The sequence below is a fragment of the Psammomys obesus genome, unplaced genomic scaffold (genome assembly GCF_907164565.1).
Source record: "Psammomys obesus unplaced genomic scaffold, mPsaObe1.curated_primary_1811, whole genome shotgun sequence".
In the NCBI taxonomy this organism is placed as follows: domain Eukaryota; kingdom Metazoa; phylum Chordata; class Mammalia; order Rodentia; family Muridae; genus Psammomys; species Psammomys obesus.
Genome location: NW_026596069.1, coordinates 4,216,046 through 4,238,912, shown reverse-complemented (window position 1 = coordinate 4,238,912; position 22,867 = coordinate 4,216,046). Strand labels below are relative to the sequence as shown.

Sequence of the window (22,867 nt, the reverse complement as noted above, 5' to 3'; positions counted from 1 at the left end):
CTATCTATCTATCTATCTATCTATCTATCTATCTATCTATCTATCTACTTTAGCAAATGTTCCTTGCTAGTCTTCTAGAGGCTTCCCACCACCATGTGATAAAACATGGCTTTTCTAATGTTCAGAGGAATGTTACAGAATTGAGGAATCAGGAAATGAAGATTATTGGATTTGGCATGTTACTCAGTGTCTGTGATGAACTTAGATCGTTGAACAGCTGGTAGGCTACATATATGCCATAAGCAGTTGTCTGGCACTAACCTGGGTATGTCCCTGATACTGGTACCAAACAGCTCCTGTAGGGTTCAGACTGTTAGAGAAGATCCTGGGAGTGAACAAAGAGAAGGCCAGGTTGGTATGTAGAGCTTCAGGGACTCAGGTAGTTGTCAAAGAGTTGAACAGTAAGGCCTCCACCAACTCCTTTTACAAAAACAAAAGGGAAGGGTAAGGGATGGTATGTTGGTGATACTTTTCTCATCTGACAATGAATCTTTATGCTGAAAGTACTGAATCAAGTATTGAATAATGTTTAGAATTGGGATATTTCTAGAAAACGTAAAAGAATGCCATAGAAAGTTTGTTCCTTGCCTAGTGATCACCTAGCTTCATATTAGGGTGAGGCTGAGTGGTGCAGAACTTCTAGAAAGTCTCTAGCTTACCTTCTTTAGCATTTTTGAGACTATAGCTTAGGAGATAATTCAGCAGTAAATATTTGGGAGAAGAAAAAGAAAAACTCCTGTCTCTAATCATTTATAATTGTTATATTTTATTAATTTTTATTTATTAATTATTTTATTTATTTATTTTTATATAATCTTTGAAATTTCATATGTATATACAGTATAGTTTGATTCTATCTGTCTACCCCCAACATCTCCCTTATCCTTCTAGATACCGATACACTTTTCCTACCTTCATAATTTCTCCTTACGTAGTTTATTTGGTTTTGGTTCTTAGTTTGCTTGTGTTTGTGCATGTGCTTCTACGTGTGTGGATTTGTATGCACCTGTGGTTGCCAGAATACAACTCATAGTAGTTGGTTCTACCACTTAGATTCAGGTTGTCAGGCTCGGCATAAAGCACCTTTACCCACAGAGCCATCTCACTCTCCCTATTTATGTGTAGTTTTTGTAGTTGATTGAGTATAGTTTATGCTGTCTTCTGGAATGTTGGCTGTTATTGGCTTAATCTTGGACAGGTAACCATAGCTGCGGTGAGCTCATGAGAGCAACCATGGCATGTCTAAAAGACAGCATTTTACACTACTTCTCCCATCCTTTGACTCTTATGTTCTTTCCAGCCCTTCTTCTGCGTTCCCTGAGCCTTGAGGCTGCCAATACAGATTTCCCATTATAGATGACAACTGAAGGTTACCTATTCTCAGCATTTTGACTAATTATGAGAAAAGTACACTAGCTGCTACCCACTGCAGAAAGTAGCTTCTCTGATGAAGGCTGAAAGCAGGACCAAGACTTAAAGTATAATCATGAATATTTGAAGGCACTTTGACAACATAACAGTGTAGCAGCACAGTAGTAGTAGTTCCCGTCCTAGGGCTTATGACCTCCCAAACTGTGGCTTGTGTTCAGGCTTACAGTACCAGGCATAAATTCTCTTCGCTAGAGCAAGCCAAGCAAATGAAATGAGAAAGTGGTTGGTTACATTTATAATAGTCACGCCATTATTTCACCAGTGGGCACATCTTGTTTGGCAAGTCAGTATTGTAGCATTCACTGTTGGCTGCTGGGTAATACCATTGATGGCTATTTCTCCCCGTTCCCCCAATGTAGCCAGCAGGGAAGGTCATTCATTGTTTTAGTCATTGTTATGTTGCTGTGAAGAGACAGCATGGCCCAGGCAACTCATATAAAAGAAAGCAATTGCGGGCTTGCTTATAGTTTCAGAGGATTAATGAGTCCATTACCATCATTGCAAGGACATAGTGGGAGCATGGCCACACTGATGGTACTGAAGCATAGCTGAGTTACATCCTGTTCCACAGGTAAAGACTGGGCCTGGGAATGGGCTTTTGAAATCTGAAAACCTACCCACAGTGACACATTTTCATAAAATATGGCCATACCTTCAACAAAACCACAACTCCTAATCCTTATAATCTTAATACTTGAATTGTTAGCTGTAATCCTTAAAAATTCACACTGGTCTTTGATATCAGTGACAGACATTTCTAGATTTATTTTATGAAAGCTATCTCAGTTCCTTTGAAACTACATCTTTGTAATATATGCCTTATTTGAAAAAATTTTAAATATCTGTTTTTAACAAAGCAATAACAACTAGCCTTTAACTATAAAAGCAAGAAGGAAATGTTCTGGTAGTAGTAAAAATCATCAGGTGTAGTTTGCATAGGCTTCTGAATCCTAGTGAAGCAAAATAGAGACTCACCACAAGGCATCTAGAGCTTCAGCACCTCAGGGTTTGCCTGTGTTGGTTGTGTTTAAAGTCTTTCTCTAATGATTTCTCTTTGTGTTTTTTGTTGTTGTTTTAGTAACAGTACTGTTTGAAATTATATGTCAAGTAGTTAGCTCCATCCACATAGTCAGATGTCAGTGATGAAACTGGGAAGATTATAGTTTCTGTATTTTCTCCTTTCTGTCATCTAGGAAGTTTCTATGGGCTGTGGCAAAATTAAAAATAATGCACGGACAATAACCAGCTAATTGTCACTGAGATTGTAGTTTTTCCTAACATTCTGTTCTTGTCACCAAAGCATGTTCTGGTTGTTGTTAAGCTTCAGGCTCTTCTGACTGCTAGATATACATGTTGCAATAATTTGTTCTTCAATTTTCCCCAATCTTAGTTTCAGGCATCCTCCAAGAAAGGTATCAGTCGCCTGGATAAACAGATGAGAAAGTTCACAGATATCAGGAAAAAAAGCAGATCTGCTCATGCAGTGAAAATCAGCATCGAGGGCAATAAAATGCCATTGTGACCTTGCCTGGGACATATCCCCATCTCTAAAAAATGCACAGTGGACTATCGAGAAAGAAGATACTTTTAAATGTTTTAGTGTGTCTCTAAATGGTTCCACTTGTATCACCTGTTGTCGTAGGACTAACATTTCTCTCCGTTCTATTTAAGACCAGTTGTTATCTGATTTGTACAGAAGAGTACTACTACTGCTTCTATAAACTACGTAATAAAATTTCATTCTGGTTTTGGGGGGTTGTCTCAATCATTGTCTTAGAGATTGGTCTCTGTAAGGACAAAATCGAGTCCTTTTTGCAGCTTGAGTGTGATATTATAAGGAATTTGTCTGGCTCCTGACAAAGAATGTCTGAAACCCTTAGGATTCTTAAAGTGTCTTCGTTATACTCTTGATTTGGCTCATCGTAGGCCCCTGAGATTACTATAAAGTGGAGATTGGTCACCAGAAATACGCTTTACCTAGTCACGTTGCCCGTTTGACTAATCAGTCCTGCCTTTGTATTGAAGCCCTGAAAAGAAAAGAACTCTGGACAAGCCAGGTGCCTTGCACACCTGTAATCCCAACATGACTGACATCGACATAAGAGGATCATGAGTTTGAGGCTAGCCTGGATTACATGGCAAGATTTTTAAATGCTCGAGACACTGCAACCATGTTGATGTGCCAGGAGAACAAGGGCACAGAAGCTCTGCATCATCCTCCAAACCATTCCTGAACCTTCATTGACCTGGTTGACCTGAGTTATATCTTTTCTAATAAGACTAGTCATAACTATAATGTTTTATTGAAAGACATAGTGCTTTCCTGAGTTCCATGAGTCATTCAGCAAATTTTTAAACCAAGAAGTTTTTTATAACTTCCCACCTTATAGCTACCCTGGAATTTTGATGGTCTGAAGATAGCACTTACAGCCCATGTGTGAAGTCAGGGCAGTCTTGTGGAGGAAGCCTGATCCCTAGAACTGTCCGTTCATATACTAACCCTGAGCATTTGGTATCAGAATTGAATTGTATACCACTCTGTATGGCTATAATCTCAGCTTTCTGGAAGTGGAGGCAGGAGTATTGGGAGTTCCCCCAACAGCTTGAGTTACTTTTGCAAGACCCCATTCAAATAAAGATTATGTTATCCCAGTAGGAGTTGAAATCCAACAACAAACTTTTTATTTCTCTTGGTTTTTGTTTGTTTGTTTTGTTTTGTTTTTAAGCTTAACTCTGGGGAGTTAAGCTGTAGGGAGAAAAGTTTCTTAAGTTTCCTTAAGAAACTCTTAAGGAAATACAGATGTAATTGAAAATTACTCAGTTACATATAGCAATTGGGCAAATAAGAAGGAGAAACAGTTTATAGTTTCTTGTTCAATTTTGAGAATTCTTAAAAATCATGAGAGATTTCTATAGATAAGAAAGTTTTATCAATAACCCATTAATTACTAGAATTCTTTTCTGGTACAACCTCAGGCCTTGATTTTTAAAATAGACTATTATCAGCCACAGCAGCCTTTGGACTGTTGAAGGAACATGGACTTCAAGGACTAAAATATTCTACAAGAACCTCTCAAGCCGGATGTAATGGCATATGCCTTTAGTCCCAGAACTCGGGAGGCAGAGGCAGGCAGATCTGTGCGTTTGAGACTAGCCTGGCTTATATAGAGTTCCAGGACAGCCAGGACTACACAGAGAAGCCCTGTCTCAGGAAAACGAAATGGGGGAAAGCCTCTTAAATCCATCAGTACATTCAGCACCCAAGAGCAGATGGCGTTGAAAACAGAAGACCTTACAGAGCAACAGTTAAACACTAGGTGGAGGCAAACTACTTCCAGCATTGTTTAGTCATTAACTGAAAACAATAAACACGATCTAATGAACTCTCAGAACAGTTCTGAACATGAAAAGCAAGCTCGTCAGAGCTGTTTGTATTCTGGTGTCTTGGGATGAGCTCCACTTACCACAGTGTTGTTTATGTAAGTAAATACAACTAGCAGGTAATAAACCATACCCTAGACTTCAAGGGGATGGGAGGTTCTACACTACTTAAAGGAAAAAAATACTAATTTGTAAGTTATCTTTGCTGTAGAGCTTTTTTAGGGCCATCCCAAGCCTGACCCATTCATTGCCTTTATAATTCCTATTTACTGAAAAATTCAAAATACAAAATTTGGCTCCCATATACCCTTCAATATTTTTCAGTGTGCCACTTTTTATTCAGTTTTGTATAGATATGATTTCTTTTGCAGACCATGTGAGTATAGCTTAAATCAATAAGCCTTTCTCTCAAGCTCCATATCTAAGCATAATTCCCTTAAGAACGTGGCTTTTATCTGGGCAGTAGTGGCACTTGGGAGGCAGAGGCAGGCAAAGCTCTGAGTTTGGGGTCAGCGTGGGCTACAGAGTTGAGTTTCAGGTCAGCCAGGGAAACACAGAGAAACTGTCTCAGGGGAAAAGAAAACATGATTTTTAGGGGCTGGATAATGGACTTCTGTTGCTTGAGTGCTTGCCTAGCATGCACTAAGCTTGGGTTCTATCCACAGTACCACAGACACCTGGCCTGTCTACATGGCAGGTACAAAGCCATGTAGTTTGTCTCAGGATTGGCCATGTTGTCTGGAATGCTGCATAGTCACACAGGTCTTTTTTTTTTTTTTTTTTTTTTTTTTTTATGTTTTCATTTTGGCAAAAGATTTGTTTCTTAACCACTTTTAACTGTATAGTTGAGGTGCATTGCTGGGTTCACATTGTGTATGCCATCTCTAGAAATCATCACCATCATCTTAAAGAATTTAGCTGTGGGCTAGGCACGGTAGTGTACACCTTTAGTCTTAGCGCTGAGGAGGCAGAGGTGGGAGGATCTGTGAGTTCAAAGTTATCCTAGTCTATATAGTGAGCTCTGGGACATCTAAGACTGCATAGATCATGCCTCAAAGCAAACAACAAATCCCTCTTGACAACACTCTGCTTTCTGCCTCTGATTTAGACTGTTCTAGGAACCCACCTTTTAATTTAATGTGGGTCGGGCACATGTGTTACGGTAAGCATATGGAAAATCACAATTATGTGGAGTTCTTGCCTTCCACCTTTACGTGGATTCTAAGAATGAAACAGGTTGCAAGACTTCTGTGGCACGCACTTTGACCACTGAGTTATCTCACTAACCTGTTTATATGTGTGGGTGTTAATGTTTGTCAGATGCATGATTTACAAATAGTTTCTCCCATCCTTTTGACTCTGTTGGGTATGCCCTTTGGTATAAAAGTAATTTTAATTTTGATGTAATTTATTTCCTGTGCTGCTGTTATAACCAAATCTAATATTATAAAACTTGTCCTGTGTTTTTTAATGAATTTCATAGCTTTAGCTCTTATGTGTAAATCTGATTTTGAGAAATTTGTGTGTTGTAAAAGGTCTGCTTTTATTCTTGTGAATATGGATGGTCTTGTATCATTTGTTGAAAAGACTGTCCCTTTGTCATTGGTCTTAGATCGCTTATCAAGACGTATTTGACTGTGTGTATGAGGCTTTATTTATATGTTTTGCTCCATTCCTTTTGTTTTTTCTATCTCCATGATATTGTTTTGGCTACTGGATCTGTATAGTAATTTCTGAAGTCAAGCAATGATCTATTCACTGTTCAATATTGTTTGGTTATTTGGGGTTCCTTGAAATTATGTGGGAAATGTGTATGAATGTGTGACTGCATGTTCCACAGCTGTATGTGGAGGTTAGGACAACATTCAGAAATAGGTTCTCCTTCCACCTGCATTCTGTGGCTTGGACTCAGGTCATCAGGCTTGCACTGCAAACACTTTTACCTGAAGAACCACCTTTCTAGGCCCCTCCACTTTTATGTTTGATATTGTTTTGGCTATCTGGGGTTCCTTGAGATTTTGTATGAATTCTAAGGTGACTTTTCTGTTTGTAGCCATCAATGTGTTTTTAACAGAAATTGTGTTAAATCTGCCATTTGAAGTAGTACTGAGTTTATGTTCCTTAAACAGAAAATGTCTTTCCATTTAGAGTCCTTGGTTAAATTTATTTCTAAGTGTTTTAATTCTTTGTGATGTTGTTGTAAATTGTATTGTTTTTTAATTTCCATTTAGGATCATCGTTCAGGATCCTATTTGTTCATGAACAAATGTGACTGGCAATTTTACCTCTTTCTTTCCATTTATATACCTCTCACTTCCTCTTCCTGCCCGATTGTTAGAATTTCTAGTAGTGTGTTCAATACTAGTGATGAATTTTGGCATTCACTGAATATAGCATGGGATTTTCATATATGGCTTTTGTGTTGTTGACTTTCATTCTACTTTTAATTTATTGAGTTTTTAATCATCATAGAATGTCAAATCTTTGTGAAATGATTTTTCTGTATCATTCGAAATTTTTTCTTCATCTTGATAGTGTGTATTTCACTGATGTGTGGGTTTTGTTGTTGTTGTTTTTTAATTGCACATGCATGACTACCTGTGGATACTCATGTGCACATAAGTGGAGCTCAAAAGACAACCCTGGGGATCATTCCTTGGGCATCATCCACCTTGTTTTGTCAGGATTTCTCACTCCTGGAATTCTCTAAATAGGCTTTACTGGCTGGCCCATAAGGCCCAGGTATCCACCTATCTCTGCCTCCCTAGTGTTGGGATTATAAATGTACACCATCACACATGACTATTCATAGATCCTGGAGCTGAAACATGCAGCTTTCTGCTTGCAAGGCATTCTGATTTTACCAACTGATATGTCTCCACCCTATTCTGGATTTTTGTTACTGTTCTGTTGAATCATCCTAACATCCTGTCAGTAAATCTTCCTTGATTATGACATAGTATCTAATACTTTTTGGAAAAGCTTTATTTTTATTTGTGTGTGTGAGAGAGAGAGTGCAAACACGTGTGTACTACATGCGTGCCTTGTGCCCATTGAGACAATAGAAGGGCATTGGATCCCCTGGAACTAGAATTAACAAGACAGTTGTCATTTGCCATGCAGGTGCTGGGAACTGAACCTAGGGTCCTCTGAAAAACCAACCAATGCTTTTTAACCGCTGAGCCATCTTGTCAACCCCACATAATCCTTTAAATGTGTTCATTTCTGTTTGCTACTAATTTTTTAATTTTACGTTTAGTGTGTGTGTGTGTGTGTTAGAGGACAACTTGAGTCGATTCTCGTTCTACCATATGCGTTTTGAAGGTCAAACTCCGGGTGTCTGGTTTGGCATCTGAGCTAGGCCCATGTTAGGCTTTTTTGTTGTCATGTTGTTATTTTTTATAAGAGTTTTTCTAGCAATGTGACCTGTAGTTTTACTGTAATGCCTGCTCGGTTTTGGTATCAGGGTAATGCTGGCCTCTTTTTTTTGAAAGTGCTTCCAAAATAGTTTGTTAGAATTAATTTTAATTTGGCCATCATAGTAGTGCATGCCTTTAATTTCCACACTTGGGAGGCAGAGACGGGGATCTCTGACTTTGAAGCCAGCCTTTGTGTAACAGCTCCAGGTCACCCAAGGCTACATGGTGTCTCCAAACAACAACAACAACAAAAAAAAAACCCCACAAAAACCTGTTAGTTCTTTAGATGGTTGATAGAATTTTCTGTTAAAGCCATCTGGACCTGGGCTTTCCTTTGCTGGGAAGGTTTTGATAGTAGATGTAATCTTACTAGTTATAGGTCTGCCTATTTAGATTTATATTCCCTCATGAATCAAGGTTGGTGGGTTTTCTGTTTAATCTATTATCCAATGGATATATTGATGAGATACAGTTTATAGTGCTTTGTACTTTTCATTTTTGGAAAACTGGCCGTGCTGTCCCCAACCCTTTTTAAGGTACATCACTGTGTGTATGTATGTATACATAAATGTGGTTAACATACAATCTCATTCTTTTTCTCTACTTTATTTATTGAATCATAATCTCTCAGTTGAGTATAGAACTCCTGACTGGCTAGACCAGTAGTTATTCATGATGCTGTAGGGATCCCCCATCCCTGCCTCTTAAAAGTTCTGGGATTATAGAGAGCCACACCCCTGCTTAGCCTTTTCACTTTCAAGGTGGCATTCTGGGGATCTAAAGTCTATAGTTTCCTGCATGCATAAGAAGCACTTTATCTAGTGAGCCATCTCCCTGGCCCAGTGTTCCAATTTTGATTTGTAATTTTAGTTGAACCCCTATCCACCCCCACTCCTCTCCTAGCCAATCTAGCTAAACATTTATTAGTTTTGAGATCTGAAAGACCAAGTCTTGGTTCTTTTATTTTTCTGTTTTATTTTTCCTCTGCTCTGATCTATCTACTTGGTCTTTTTCTTCTTCCTTGAAGAATAAAGTTAGGTTGTTGAGAACCCTGCTACATAGCTGCCAGTTTCAGTGCTGCTTTTGTTGTGCCCCAACACTTCTGGTATTTTGTGTTTTTGATTTGTTTCAGGGAGTGTGCTAATTTCCTGTGTGATTTCTTCCTTCAACCATTAGTGGTTTTTAAAATGTCCTATTTATTTTACACATATTTGTGGGTTTGTAGTTTCCCTTAATGTGTTAAGATTCTTTGTGACTCTGATGTATCTCAAAGTGTTCCATGTACACTTGAGAAAAATGTGTATTCGGCTTATTGGGTAATGTGTTCTGAGGTCCAAATAGTCTATGGTAGTGTTCAGGTCTTCTTTTTCCTTGTTGATCTACCTTACTATTCTATCTGTAACCTTGAACAGTCTAATTTTTCCCATAGTTATTTGTCAATATTTTCTTCATATACTTAGCAGTTTTAATTGGCATATCTTTGTTTATAATTGCTGTGTTTAATTGGTAAATTAACCTTTATTTCATTATGTAACATCCTTTGTCTCTCACCTGTGTGCTCCTGCCTTCTTTGGGTTACCGTAGTTGCATGGACATGTTTTTTATTCTATCGGTGTAATGTGTTTGATTCTAAAGTGAGTCTCTTGTATATAATAAGTGGTTGAGCCTTAGGTTTTAAGTTTGTTCTTCCAAGCTGTATCTTCTATTAGGTTATTAAATTCATTGACAAAGTGAAGACTTTAACTATTAAAGGAAAGGGCTCACTGTTACCATTTTGTTGTTTTCTCTCTTACAGTTTTTTTTTTTTTGTCCTTCATCTCTTCTCTGTTTCTTTGCATATATAGTTGATTTTTATAGTGGCTTATTTGATCTACTTTTGTTTCTTTTTGTGTATATTGTATGTGTTTTTTATGAGGCTTACATGAAACATCCAAAAGTAACAACAATCTATTTTAAACTAACTTCAATCACATAAAAAGGTTTTTTATAGCTCTGTCCCCCCTTTTTTAACATTATCAATGTCACAAATAACATGTGTCTAGTAACAAGTTTATAACTTTTTATGCTTTTCTATTTTAAATACTGTCAAAGAATAAAAAAGGTGTGAACCATAATTACAAAATGCTAGTTTGTGTGTTTACTATTATAGGAAAATTTTCTGTTCTTATATGGCTTTGAGTTTGTGTCTAGTATCCTTTCTTTACAACTTGAAGGATTCCATTCTCATTTCCTTATGATGTAGGTCTGGTAGTAATGAACCAACTTCTGCTTTCTTCGTTTTTCCCTCATTAAAAAAAATATATTATTGTGTGTGTGTGTGTGTTTTGTATGTTTGTGTGCGCAACAGTGCTGCATTGCATATGTAAAGGTCAGAGGGCAACTTTGGAGAATCAGTTCTCTCCTACCTTAAATGGAGGTCTAGGGATTGAACTTATTTTGCCAGGCTTGTACAGTAAACACATTATCTGCTCAACCCAACAGCCCTCTATTTCACCATTCATCTCACTCATTTTCGTATACCAGTTATCGTGTGACAAAATTTTTCTGGGGAGATTCAACACATACATCTACTCACCAACACACACATCTACTCACCACAGATAGGGAGCCCACGACAGATCAAAATATGGATACTACTAAAGTCCAACTTTATAAACCAATGATTTTTATTGGGGCTATTTACAGAAGGAAAAATGGTTCAAAGACAACTGTATCACCAAAACCTACCCCAGCATGGATGACAGATCGCAAAAGCTGGAAGCTCAAGAGGTTAAAGAGTGTCCTACCAGATACCTCAGTTGCTCTAAGGCCCCTTCCGGGCAGTTCAGTCAATTTCTACTTCTTCCAGGCAGCTGGTCTGGCCTCAGAGAGTCTTCTTTGCATCTTGGCTTGCCTGAGTCACCTTTGCTCATCGGAGATTGATGCTCAGCCTACTTTATACCTGGGATGATGAATGGGCCTAGTGAATCTGGTCAATGTCAGGGATTTCCTGTAGCTATTTTGAATTATTTACTTTCTGTTATAAGGAGCTTCCCTGGGAGATGGAATGCCTCAATCTCAGAGGAAACTGCTACACAACACCTATAAATCTGGGGCATTTAAATACTTGGTTCACAGTTGGTGGCTGTTTGTGGAAGGTTAAGAAATATGACGTTGCTGGAAGTATATTACTGGAGGTGGGCTTTGAGGTTTCAAAAGACTGATGCCATTTTGAGTTATCACCTTCTGTTTCCTGCTTGTGGTTCAAGATGTGCACTTTCAGCTACTGCTCCTGCCTGCCACCTGCTACCTTCACTGCCATCGTGGACTCCAACTCTCTAAAACCGTAAGCTCCGAGTAAACCTCTTATAAGTTGCTTTGGTCATGGTATTTTATTGCATCAATAGAAAGGTAACTTAATTTACCAATAGAAGTTGGTACCAGGAGTGGGGTATTGCTGTGACAGAGACCTGACTTTGTAATTTGGGTGAACAATGTAGAAGGCTTTGGAAGTTTGAACTAGAAAAGCTGTTGAATGCTGTAAGCAAAGCTTAATGGTCCATTCTAATAGGAGCTTGCAAGACAGTGCTGAGAGCAGCATGATATAAGGAGGCTCAACTCAAGAGTTTCAGAGTAACAGTGTAGGTCACTGGGCTGGAGACTATTATGCTATTTGACAATGAATATGGTGGCTTTCTGCCCTTTTCCTAAGAACTTGCCTGTAGTTAAATTTAAAAGTAATAGACTAATTTCTTTGGTGGAAGAGATTTCAAGCCAGCCTAATACTAACTCTATTGTATGGTTATTAGGAATTTTTTGCAGGTCTACAATGAAGAAGAACAAGTAGGGCAGAAAGAAATACAAAATGTAGAGTTTGGAAAGGAAAAGGACACTGGTGAGATTAACGTTAAAGCTAAGGCTTGTGCTGCAAAAGAGACTGTAACTGTTAAGGGAGGCTAAATCTTCGCTGAAATGAACAGATGGATGCCCTCAGGGCAAGGTCCCAGCCAGGTGAAGTTCCAGCTTGTGAAAAAGGAAAGGAAAAGACCCAAGGAATTAACAAAAACTTTTACAAATATGATTCAGGGGGACCAGGATTCATGCCAAGTTCATAGCTAAACCTTGACATTATCATCCAACCAGTTCTGGCTTTAGAGTCATGAAGGATACACATGAAAAGGGATTGTGGAATCTTCCTTCACAGTTAAGGAGAGCCACTGGGGCCAGGCATATGGAAGTGAAGTCCGGGTTGCACTGAAGAACCCAAAATGTTAGAGGTGCCAGAGCATGGGATATCTACCAAGGACAGCTGCATACAAAAAATGGAACCATCCTATTATAGGCAGCCAAAGGGGGAGGGTCATCTAAGCCCCTTGACATCAGACATGGAGCTGCAGGATATGGAGGTTTGCCCTACTGTGTTTTGGCCTTGCTTTGGTGCAGTATTTCCTCATTATACTTTGATTCCTCAATTCTGGAATGGTAGCATATATTCTGTTCCATTGTATGTTGGAAGTATGTAATTTGCTTTTGATCTTACAGGGCCTTACAATTAAAAGATTGCCTTGAGTTTCAGAAATTGGACTTTTAAACTGTCTTGAAACTATGGAAGAAAATGGGGACTTTTGGAGTTGGACTAATGCATTTTGCATTATGATATGGCCATAGGCCTATGTGAGCCAGGGAGTGGAATATGGTAGTTTGAATGAGATATCAACCATAAGTTTAAGGCATTTGAATAATTGGTCCCCAGTTGGTGGCTGTTTCTGAGGGTTAGGAGGTTTGGCCTTCCTGGGAAAAATATAGCACTGGGTGTGGGCTTTGAATTTTCAAAAGATTGATGCCATTTTGAATTAGCTCTCTTGTTTTCTGCTTGCAGTTCAAGATGTGAACTCTCAGCTGCTGCTCCTGCCTGCCACCTGCTACTTCATTCTGCCATTGTGGACTCTTAACACTCTGGAGCCATAAGCCCAAAATAAATTCTTGCCTTGGTCATTGTGTTTTATCACAGCAGTAGAAAAGTAACTGATGCAGACACCAATGATTAGTTAATACATGAGAATTTCTCAAGATATTGAATTCACTACTCATGGTTTGAGAGAGAGAGATTATCACCTGCCCTTTGAGTTTGCAGAAAGCATGATTTCTAATTCTTTTTGGTGCACATTTCCTGAGCAGCAAGAAAGGTTTTGACTAGAAATATTGTGGAAATGAGTTTCCCCAGATAAGTTGTGTATTAAGCCCATCAGTGGCTAGTAGTCAGTAAGTTCTGTTTTTGTGGAATTCAGCCAGTATGATCATATACAACTATTCTAAGTCTCTTTTGAAAGCCACATCAAGGAAAAAGCAAGGCCAGGCCAGAAAAGTAAGCTCCTAGCTGTCCTGGAAGACACTATGTGGACCAAGCTGGCCTCAAATTCACAGATCCTCTTGCTTCTGCCTCCTGAGTGCTGGGATTAAAGGTGTGCATCAAAACACCCAGCCTAACTGACAAATCTTACTTGAAAACCTACTTCATATGTTACCTAAAGCATGCACTGCCCCACCCATCAGTACAAAGCCCCAAGTTTGATCTCTAGCACAGTATAAAACCGGTGTAATTAAAAGTTTGTTTTATGTTGTGAAATGATGGACGTCCTGAAGCTACAGGTATGGCTGCATGAGAATATTCTGTTCAGTAGGGTGTGCTTAGCCTGGCCTGGGGAGCAGTAGGGTAAAGCATGGAGTTAGCTAAAACTAGAACAAAATGAAGTTACTTGGTCAGTTTAACTTAAGAGTTTCCCACTGTTCAGCAGTTTCCATAACAAATTGAAGTCAGCAAAAGAATGAATGTGTGGAAGTTCTCATAAGTAATAAAAACGTTTAAACTGTCAGTGTCTTAATAGCACTAATAAATTCCACTGGACAATTAATTTAGAGCATTTGGTCTTTTTATTAGTATATAATACATAATTGGTTATACACACACACACACACACACACACACACACATATATATATATATATATATATATATATATATATATATATATATATGGTCATATTCACCTTCTTTATACTGCCCCACTCTTCTAGGTTCAATCCATTGTTATAAATACCATGCTTATAAAATCTGTAACAAAATTTGGCTTAAAATGTGTAACAAAAATCTTATAATTAAGCCGGATTAGTATCACACGCCTTTAATCCCAGCACTCGGGGAGGCAGAGGCAAGCAGATTGCTGTGATTTTAAGGCTAGCCTGGTCTACAAAGTGAGCTCAGGACAGCCAAGGCTACACAGAGAAACTCTGTCTCGAAAAAAAAAAAATCTTAAAACCTATACATAGGAATTTTAATTTACTACAAAATACAATATATGTGATTCAACTCTGGTGTAGAATATACTCTATGTAATTTAGATTCAAGTCTTGTTTAAAAAAGTAGATCTAGGAAAACATTTTAAACAGCAGCTGTATGACTTGCCTGCATCTTGGCTGATGACCTCATCAAAATGTGAGCAACCACATAACTTTAGTAACTCACTAAAGTTAAATGGTACCTGCCATGTGACTTCACCATATTAAGGTGTCCAAGTGGTATAAAGCAACGATTATAAAATATTCTCAGTCCTACTTAGCCCTTAGTTTATCATTGTATCTCTTTTAGACGAAGGAAGCAACAAGAAGTGTCTAAAATATTTTGGATTGTGTTGTTCCTTTCTTTTCTTTTTCTTTCTTGTCTTTCTTGCTTGCTTTTTCGAGACATGGTTTGTCTGTATAGCCTCCACTGTTCTGGACTTGCTTTGTAGACCAGGGTGGCCTTGAACTCAGAGAGATCTGCCTGCCTCTGCTTCCCAAGTGCTGCAGTTAAAGGCATGCACCACTGTGCCTAGCCCATGTTGTTGTTAATTTAAAGGTATGGTCTAATGTCTTTTAATATTAGCCCTATAATTATTACAGTGGTATTATCTAATCCACTATTACAATCAGTATAAGACACAGGCACCTGATAGATTTTAGAATAGCCTTATCTTACCTAGGGCAGGGCAGTTATTACCTGCCCTTTTGTGCCTTTGGCCTTGTGGCTGCTGCAACTTATTTTCCTTGATTCCCTCTTCTTTCTCTTCCCCTCTTCCCACATGGTCATTTCCACTCTGAACTCTGAGATGTGTCTGCCTTTAGCTATGTTTTCCCACATATCTGTAATAAACTTGCTCTTCCACCATACTTACGAGCATTAATGCTCTTTTCCTTTCCTTTTTTTTCTTTTAATTTTTAATTCATCTGGTGCCTTACCAGGGGCTACACCACTGAAGAAATTGTCCTCTCCCCCAGCAACAGTTAGCTGCCTACAGATCATTAGGGCTGGGGCCTTATGATTCCCTCCCTCCTGCATGATCAGTTTTTGGCAGGCCAAATCTATTCAAGAGTACAACATCCACCAGGTAGTGGTGGTGGTGCACACCTTTAATCCCAGCATTCAAGAAGCAGAGACAGGTGAATCTCTGAGTTGAAGGCCAGCCTGTTCTACAGAGCAAGTTCTAGGACAGTCTGGGCTACACAGAGAAACCCTGTCTTGAAAAACCAAAGGAAAAAGAAAAACAGCATTCATGTCATGCCTGGAAGACAGTGTTCTACAACATTCACTGCTTCCCTCAGCTCTCATGTTCTTTCTGCCCATTTTCTGATGCTCCCTGAGCCTTGGAGTGGTGATTGGGATGTCTCACTTATTGCTAACAGACAATTATCTCTTACTCTCATTACTATGACCAGTCTAAATTTGAACTTAAAATTTTTGTCTCCTTTTCCTCACATATCATTGACATTGCTGAGAAGAATACGATTGTGCAGTGACAGGAAAGTGTAATCCACAAGCATGTGCTGTTTCAGAAACCACAGTTAATATTTGTACAAACTGCTTTTAAAACTCCACCGACGTACTAAAGATGAAAGTACAAAACTGTTTATTTAGCAGCTTTGCACATGAGTGATAAATGCACCAACAGCATATTGCTTCATACTTCGGCATCAACATTCTGTTCCATAAACAGTCCCAGTACTATCATGTAACGTGATACTGTTGCCAGAATTGCTCTGGAATAAGCACTGCCACACCAATGAGAGTGGAAGAGAGATGTCACTGGTGAACCAAAGCCAGCAGAGCTGAAAGGCTTCCATCCTGGGTACATCATGTGTTCTCATTTTATACTCTAAAACTGTAAGATGAGGCAGGCAAGCAAGCAAGATCTTACAGAAGCACATGTGGCAGTTAGCAGTCAATAAGGGCAATGACCTTTTAGGTGCTTCTCACAGTCATTTTGTCCCAGACAGCAAGTAAAGTCATGTTTGGCAAATAGGCAATGCAAGCAGTACTTTAAGTCACTAAATCAGTTAGTTTGGATCTAATAATTGATCTTTCTTTATTCAACTTCAATAAAGGAAACATTTTAAAAATTATTTTTATGTATGTGTATATGTAGAATGTGTATGTTTAAGTGGCCATTTGTATGCCATGGTGTGTGTGTGTGTGTGTGTGTGTGTGTGTGTGTGTGTGTGTGTGTGTTTGTATGTAGATCAGGGGACAGCGTGTGTGTGTGTGCGTGTGTGTGTGTATGTATGTAGATCAGGGGACAGCTTTCAAGAGTTAGATTTCTCCTACTTGATTCACTTTGTTTTAAAGTAGGGTCGCCTTGTTCCTCCCATGCAGTATACCTCTAGGCTGGCTGGTCCACTAGCTTCCAAACAGTTCTTCCTTGCAATGGGAGTGTTGGAATTATAGGTGCATACCACTACATCCAGCTTTTTCACAGGGGTGGGATTTGGGTTGCCAGGCTTGGGCAGCAAGTGTTCTTACCTTCGGAGCCATCTTGCTGCTCTATAAACATTTTAATGGAAAATTCTGGAGAAATGGCTCAGCCACTAAGAGCATTTGTTGCTCTTTCAGAGGACCAGGTTTCAGTTCCCAGAACTCAATTGGTAGTTCATAGCAAACCATAACTCTAGTTCCAAGTGATCCGAGGCCCTCTTCTGACTTTCATAGATACCAGACATGCACATGATATACATAATGAATGTGCAGGGGAGACACTCATACACACAAGATGAAATAGATCTCCAAAAAGCAAAAACAGAAAAACAAATAAATATGCCACCACTTATAAACAAAAATGTAGCAGTTTGTATAACTGTTACAGTAAACCTTCAACAAACTACCTGTCTCAAGCCCTATGTTGAAATTCCCACCAATGCCATTGCCAAACTCTGCCATTAATTGCCCACTATGACCTATATCTGATAGCAGGGACAAGGCAGTTTCTAAAGATAAAATGTTCTTGTTTGGACAAGGAGGGAGAAATTGGAGGCTTTCAGGTCGCCCCAGCAGTTGTATTCCCAACCTCCTGTATAAACTCCAACTCCCCTTTAGCAGATACTTCTTTTCCACTGTGTCTGCCCCTTGCTGTTTGAAATAAGCAGTCCAGTTTGTTTAGCTCAGTCTCAAGTTTCTTTTCTGCTTTCTGTCTCTTTAAGGTGCTTCAAATCTAATAAAACAGCAAAGGTTTCAATGGTGATTTGTTGTTTGTTTCATGTTCAGTTGGTCTTGCTTTGTGATGGCCTCACTGTAACTCTGGCTAGCCTACAACTTCCTTTGTAGACCAGGTTGGCCTCAAACTCACAGAGATCCACCTGTCACTGCCTACTGAGTTCTGTGATTAAAGATGTGCCTCACCAGGCCTGATCAACAACAAAGATTGTAACAGTGTGAATTCTGTTTAGTCCATAAAAGCACTCCCATTTCTAAAGAGTGGAAAATACTGCCTTCACGATGACAATGAGCCAAATGATTGAACACCAGAGAAATATGCTTTGTACCATTTCACTCCATCCATAAGTGGATAAACATCAGAAAAGGGATTGTTTTTTTACACTCCAGCTAGAAACATATATATTACTGATCACCTTTTCTGGCTGTTGCCTGCTGCTTGGGGTAGCTTTGATTTTTATTCTTTTTTGGAGTGGAAGCTCCAGGGATCATTACAGAGAATATTAATGAATGAAAAAGTCTGAGTTCTAGAAACCAACATCCCTCTAGCATAGTATAAGTCTAATCTTTTCAGAATCTGTCCCTGGACACTTTCAGCTATATAAATCATACTACAAATTGACATCTACACCAAAGTTGAGTTTTCCCAAGGTCTTTTTTTTTTTTTAATCAAATCTAATGTATTCACTACTTAGCATGGTGAGCAGGTTATTCATTAAAGTTCAGCCAGAGTGTCCAGAGTGTCAGTAGAATGCAGTGGAAGAAGCAGGAGGCTTCTTTTAGCAGAGGGTGTGTGGACATGGAAAAGACCAGGTAGAAATCAGCATGTCAGTGTCCTGGTGGAGCTCTATTACAGATGTGTTCTGGGAACAACAAGCAGGCCGCTTCCTCTTTTTCTATCACTGTAGTTAGATGAAATGTTTCAAATATTGTTAATTTTCAAACTACTTTGCTATGTTTTGGTACCATCTATGTCAAACTTTACATTTTTGTAACACCAGGAAGTCTGTCCATCATCCCTCTTGCAAGGCCATGCTTTTGCTTGAGCAAAAATATTTGGGTTAAGGGATCTATCCCAGTATCCGTCACTGGCTAGGAAGAACTGTTTGTGGCCTCATAGATTCCTTCCAGGTTTGTTTTTCCAATCATTTCTGAGGCTACCTGGTGTGTGTGTGTGTGTGTGTGTATGTGTGTGTGTGTGTGTGTGTGATTTACGACCTCACAAATTCCTTCCTCTTTGTTCTTCCAGTCATTTCTGAGGCTACCTGGTGTGTGTGTTGTTTTTATGTTTGTTGAGACAGGGTCCTACTACACAACTCTGGTGTGTAGACCAGGCTAGTCTCAACTCACAGAGATCTGCCTCTGCTGAAATTAAAGGTGTGCATCACCATGCCCAGTAAGAATGCCTGTTTTGACCAGTTTCAGGGGACAATTTGCAGGAGTTGGTTCTCTCCTTCAACCCTGTGTGTCCCTGGATTTGTACTCTGGTTATGAGGCTTAACAGCAAGCACCTTTTCTTAATGAACCATCTCACTGGAACCCAGATTTTGTTTTAACTTAGAAAATACAACAAAACCTACAAAAAAAATTATATTCAAGCTGCAGAAATCAAACACAAAAAGGATAATCTTGAAAAAAAAAAAAAAAGCCAGAGGAGTATCTCTAGGAACAAGGATAAGAACTACATCAAACTTCCCTTCAGAGACCCAAGTAAGAGGCAGTAGTTTATAAAATGGAAAAGAGATATTGAGGATCCATTCTTGAGGATACTAATGAGAGCTAAACATACTGCAAACTCAAGGGAACAAAGTACAAACAACATACTTCAAAGGAGTAATAAGAAAATAATACAAAATGCGCAATTGAAGCTAAAGAGAATTGGGAAGATGGCTCAATAGATAAGAGTTAGGTCCCCCAGCACTCACATGAAAAGCTGGGTGTAACTGCATGTACCTGTAACCCCAGCACTGGAAGATAAGAATACAAATAATGAGTTCACTGGCTAGCCTTGCAGAAACGGCATGCTTCAGGCTCAGTGAGAGACCCTGTCTCAGCAACAAGGCAGAAAGTCGGTGGTAGAGGAAGATAGCTGGCATTTTTCTCTTGCCTCAGGGGATGCATGCCTGAACACTCAATGTGTGTGTAACACACACGCACACTTGAGAATTACTAAAGGGAACAACTCCAGGTGACATGACAATTGTGAATATTTATGCATTGAATATTGTTGATCCAAATTTCCTAAAACAAATACTTCCACACACAAAGGAACAAATGGGTGTGGGGCACATAGACTGTGTAGCTGGGAAAACTGGACTAGAGTGAGGTCAAGATATGTCCAAAAATCACAATCTTGAGATTGGCAGAAATAAAGATGACTCCCTCCTTGTTCTGTGCCTGCATGCCCTGGCATGTAGTGCTATAATTCCCCACCCTTGCAGTTCTTGAGGCAGTCACACAGCCTAGCACCTGGAATTTCTCTCCATGCAAATGAAGCATCCCCAGCACCTCAGCCCCAGCCAACAATGTCCATGCTCCCAATAACCGATACTAACTCCCCCAAAGTATATGTCTCTTATTCACCCCCAATAAAGAGAGCTGTACTGCTGGCCTAGTGGCACATGCGTACAATCCCAGCACTCTGGGAGGCAGACGCAGGCAGATTTTTGTGAGGTTGAGGCCAGGCTGGTTTACAAAGCAAGTCCAGGACAGCCAAGGCTACATAGAGAAACCCTGTCTCAAAAAACCAAATAAATCAATTTAAAAAAGAGAGCTGTATCACTGGATCAGTGCCTGGACACCCTAAGGGAAGAAGTGGACCCCCGGCTCTGGACTGACAAATGGATCCACATGCATTAGCAATGGGTGACTTCAATACTCTATTCTCATTAAACAGATAGGACATCCAGACTCTTGTCCAAATTCACAAAGAAAGTTTAGAATTTTAATTTTAGAATTAAACTACACCATTCAAGTGAACTCTACAGACATCTGCAGACTTAACACCAGTGCTAGAACATATGCTTTTCTCAGCAGCTCATGGAATGTTCTAAAATAGGTAACATTTTCGGTCATAAAGCAAGGCTTAACAAATGCAAAGTGTTTGAAGTAATTTTGTCCATCTTATCAAACAAGTAGAATAAAACTAGAAATCAGGGACTGGAAAGTTGGCTCAGTGGTTAAGAGAACTGCCTGCTCTTCCAGAGGACCCAAATTCAGTCTAGCACCTACACGATGGCTCACAGCAGAGTGTAGCTTCAGCTCCAGGGGATTCAGCTCCAGGGGGTCCAACGCCATCTTACCTGTGTGGGCATCAGGCATGCACATACATGTATACACATAAGTGAACTTTTAACATGTAAAAACTAATAACTGCTAATGTCAAAAGAGAAACAAAAATGACACAGAAGAGAGACACAGACTGAGCAACACGCCCTTGAATATAATCAGTGGTCCACAAACCAAGGAGGACATTTTAAATTCATATATTTAAACAAAAATTGTGAAATGACAGCACAACTAATCCAAACTTTGGGATACAGTAAATGCAGGTCTACAAGTAAATTTTACATGTAAATATTTACATTAAAAACCAAGTAGAGCAATTATATATACATTAAATAAATAAATAAATAAATCTTAAAAAAAAAAAAAAAAAAGCCCAGATAGGCTGGTGGTGGCGGTGCATGCCTTTAATTCCAGTACTCAGGTGGCAGAGGTACACGGATGTTTTGAGTACCAAGCCAGCCTGGTCTACAGAGCAAGTTCTCAGAGAGTTAGGGCTACCCAGAGAAACCCTGTTTTGAAAAAAAAAAAAAAAACAAAGGGATCTCAAATAAATAATGCCATATTTGGGGGTCTTAAACCAAACTCAAAATCAAGAGATGGAAATGATAAATAATGAAGTGGAAGCTAGAGGAACAATTTATGAAGTAATAAAAACGTAACTGATCTTTGAAAAGATGAACAAACTTCCTTTAGTTATTTTTGGTTAGTCAAAATGAAAAACATAAGGAGTATAAAACTAATGTTTTATTAGTAATAAAACTAATGTAGATTAAGGGCAAGAAAAGGGACATTATAACAGTGAAATCCAGAAGCTCTTTAGGAGATGCTTTTAAAATCTACCTATATTCTAAAAAGTTGGAAAATCTAGAAGATACAGATAAATTCCTAGACAAATATGAGCTACCATTACATCAAGAAGATATAAACAACAAATATATCTATAATAAACAATGAGATTGAGTTTTTGGTTTGGTTTTAAAAGACATGGTTTCTGTGTTTTAGCCCAAGCTTTCCTATAACTCTCTGGGCTGGCGTCATACTCACAGAGATCCGCCTGCCTCTGCCTCCCAAGTGCTGGGATTAAAGGCATGAGCCACCACCTCCACACAGCTGGACAATGAGATTGAAGCAGTAATGATCTCCCAATAAAGAAAAATCAAGAACTGGACAGATTCCTAGTGAATCTACTAACACTTTAAAGAAGAGCTAAAATGAAGGCTTCTCAAAGTGTCCCACAAAAGAGAACAGGAAGGCACACTGCAAACAGCCTATGAAGCCAGCACCACCCTGACTCCAAGACCGGACAAGACACATAACAGCAACAAAAACATTTCAGCCAACTTTTCCAATGATGAACATAAGTGAAAATTTTCTTGCTGGTGCACACCTTTATCCCAGCACTTAGGAAGCAGAGGCAGATGGATCTCTGTGAGCTTGAGGCCAGCCAGGTCTACAAAGCCAGTCCAGGACAGCTAGGGCTATTTATTACACAGAGAAACCCTGTCTCAACAAAACAAAACAAAAAACCAAAACTTGCCTACCAAAGCGTGACCAACTTGGTTTTATTCCAGGATACAAGGATGATTCAACATGAATAAATCATTAAAAGTAGCACAGCACTTAAATACTCAAAGACCATCTTAATAGATGCAGACAAGGCCACTGACAAAATGCAGTGTCTCTCCCTTCACAATAAAAGATCTGAAGAAACTAGGAATAAAGGAGCATGCCTCAACATATCAGAGGCTATATCTGACAAACCTCTAACTAGCATTATATTAAATCGGGGAAAACAAAGTACTTTCTCTAAAATCAGGAATAAGTTATGGGTTGCCGCTCTCTGCTCTTA

General features: G+C 39.1%; 1 protein-coding gene across 2 annotated transcripts in view; it reads left to right on the top strand.

Annotated features, from left to right (window-relative positions):
• The window catches only part of Iws1 (interacts with SUPT6H, CTD assembly factor 1), a 48,450-nt gene extending 34,347 nt beyond the window's left edge, over positions 1-14,103 (top strand). Inside the window, exons 14-15 of one of the 2 annotated variants that reach the window (XM_055625483.1) lie at positions 11,480-11,556; positions 13,090-14,103. In XM_055625483.1, coding sequence (XP_055481458.1) covers positions 11,480-11,556; positions 13,090-13,162 — 150 coding nt within the window. In that variant the 3' untranslated portion in view covers positions 13,163-14,103. Of the gene's footprint in view, positions 1-2,821; positions 3,182-11,479; positions 11,557-13,089 lie in introns of those variants that run through there. The other variant, XM_055625484.1, reaches the window with a different exon arrangement.
• Positions 14,104-22,867: the final 8,764 nt, after the last annotated feature.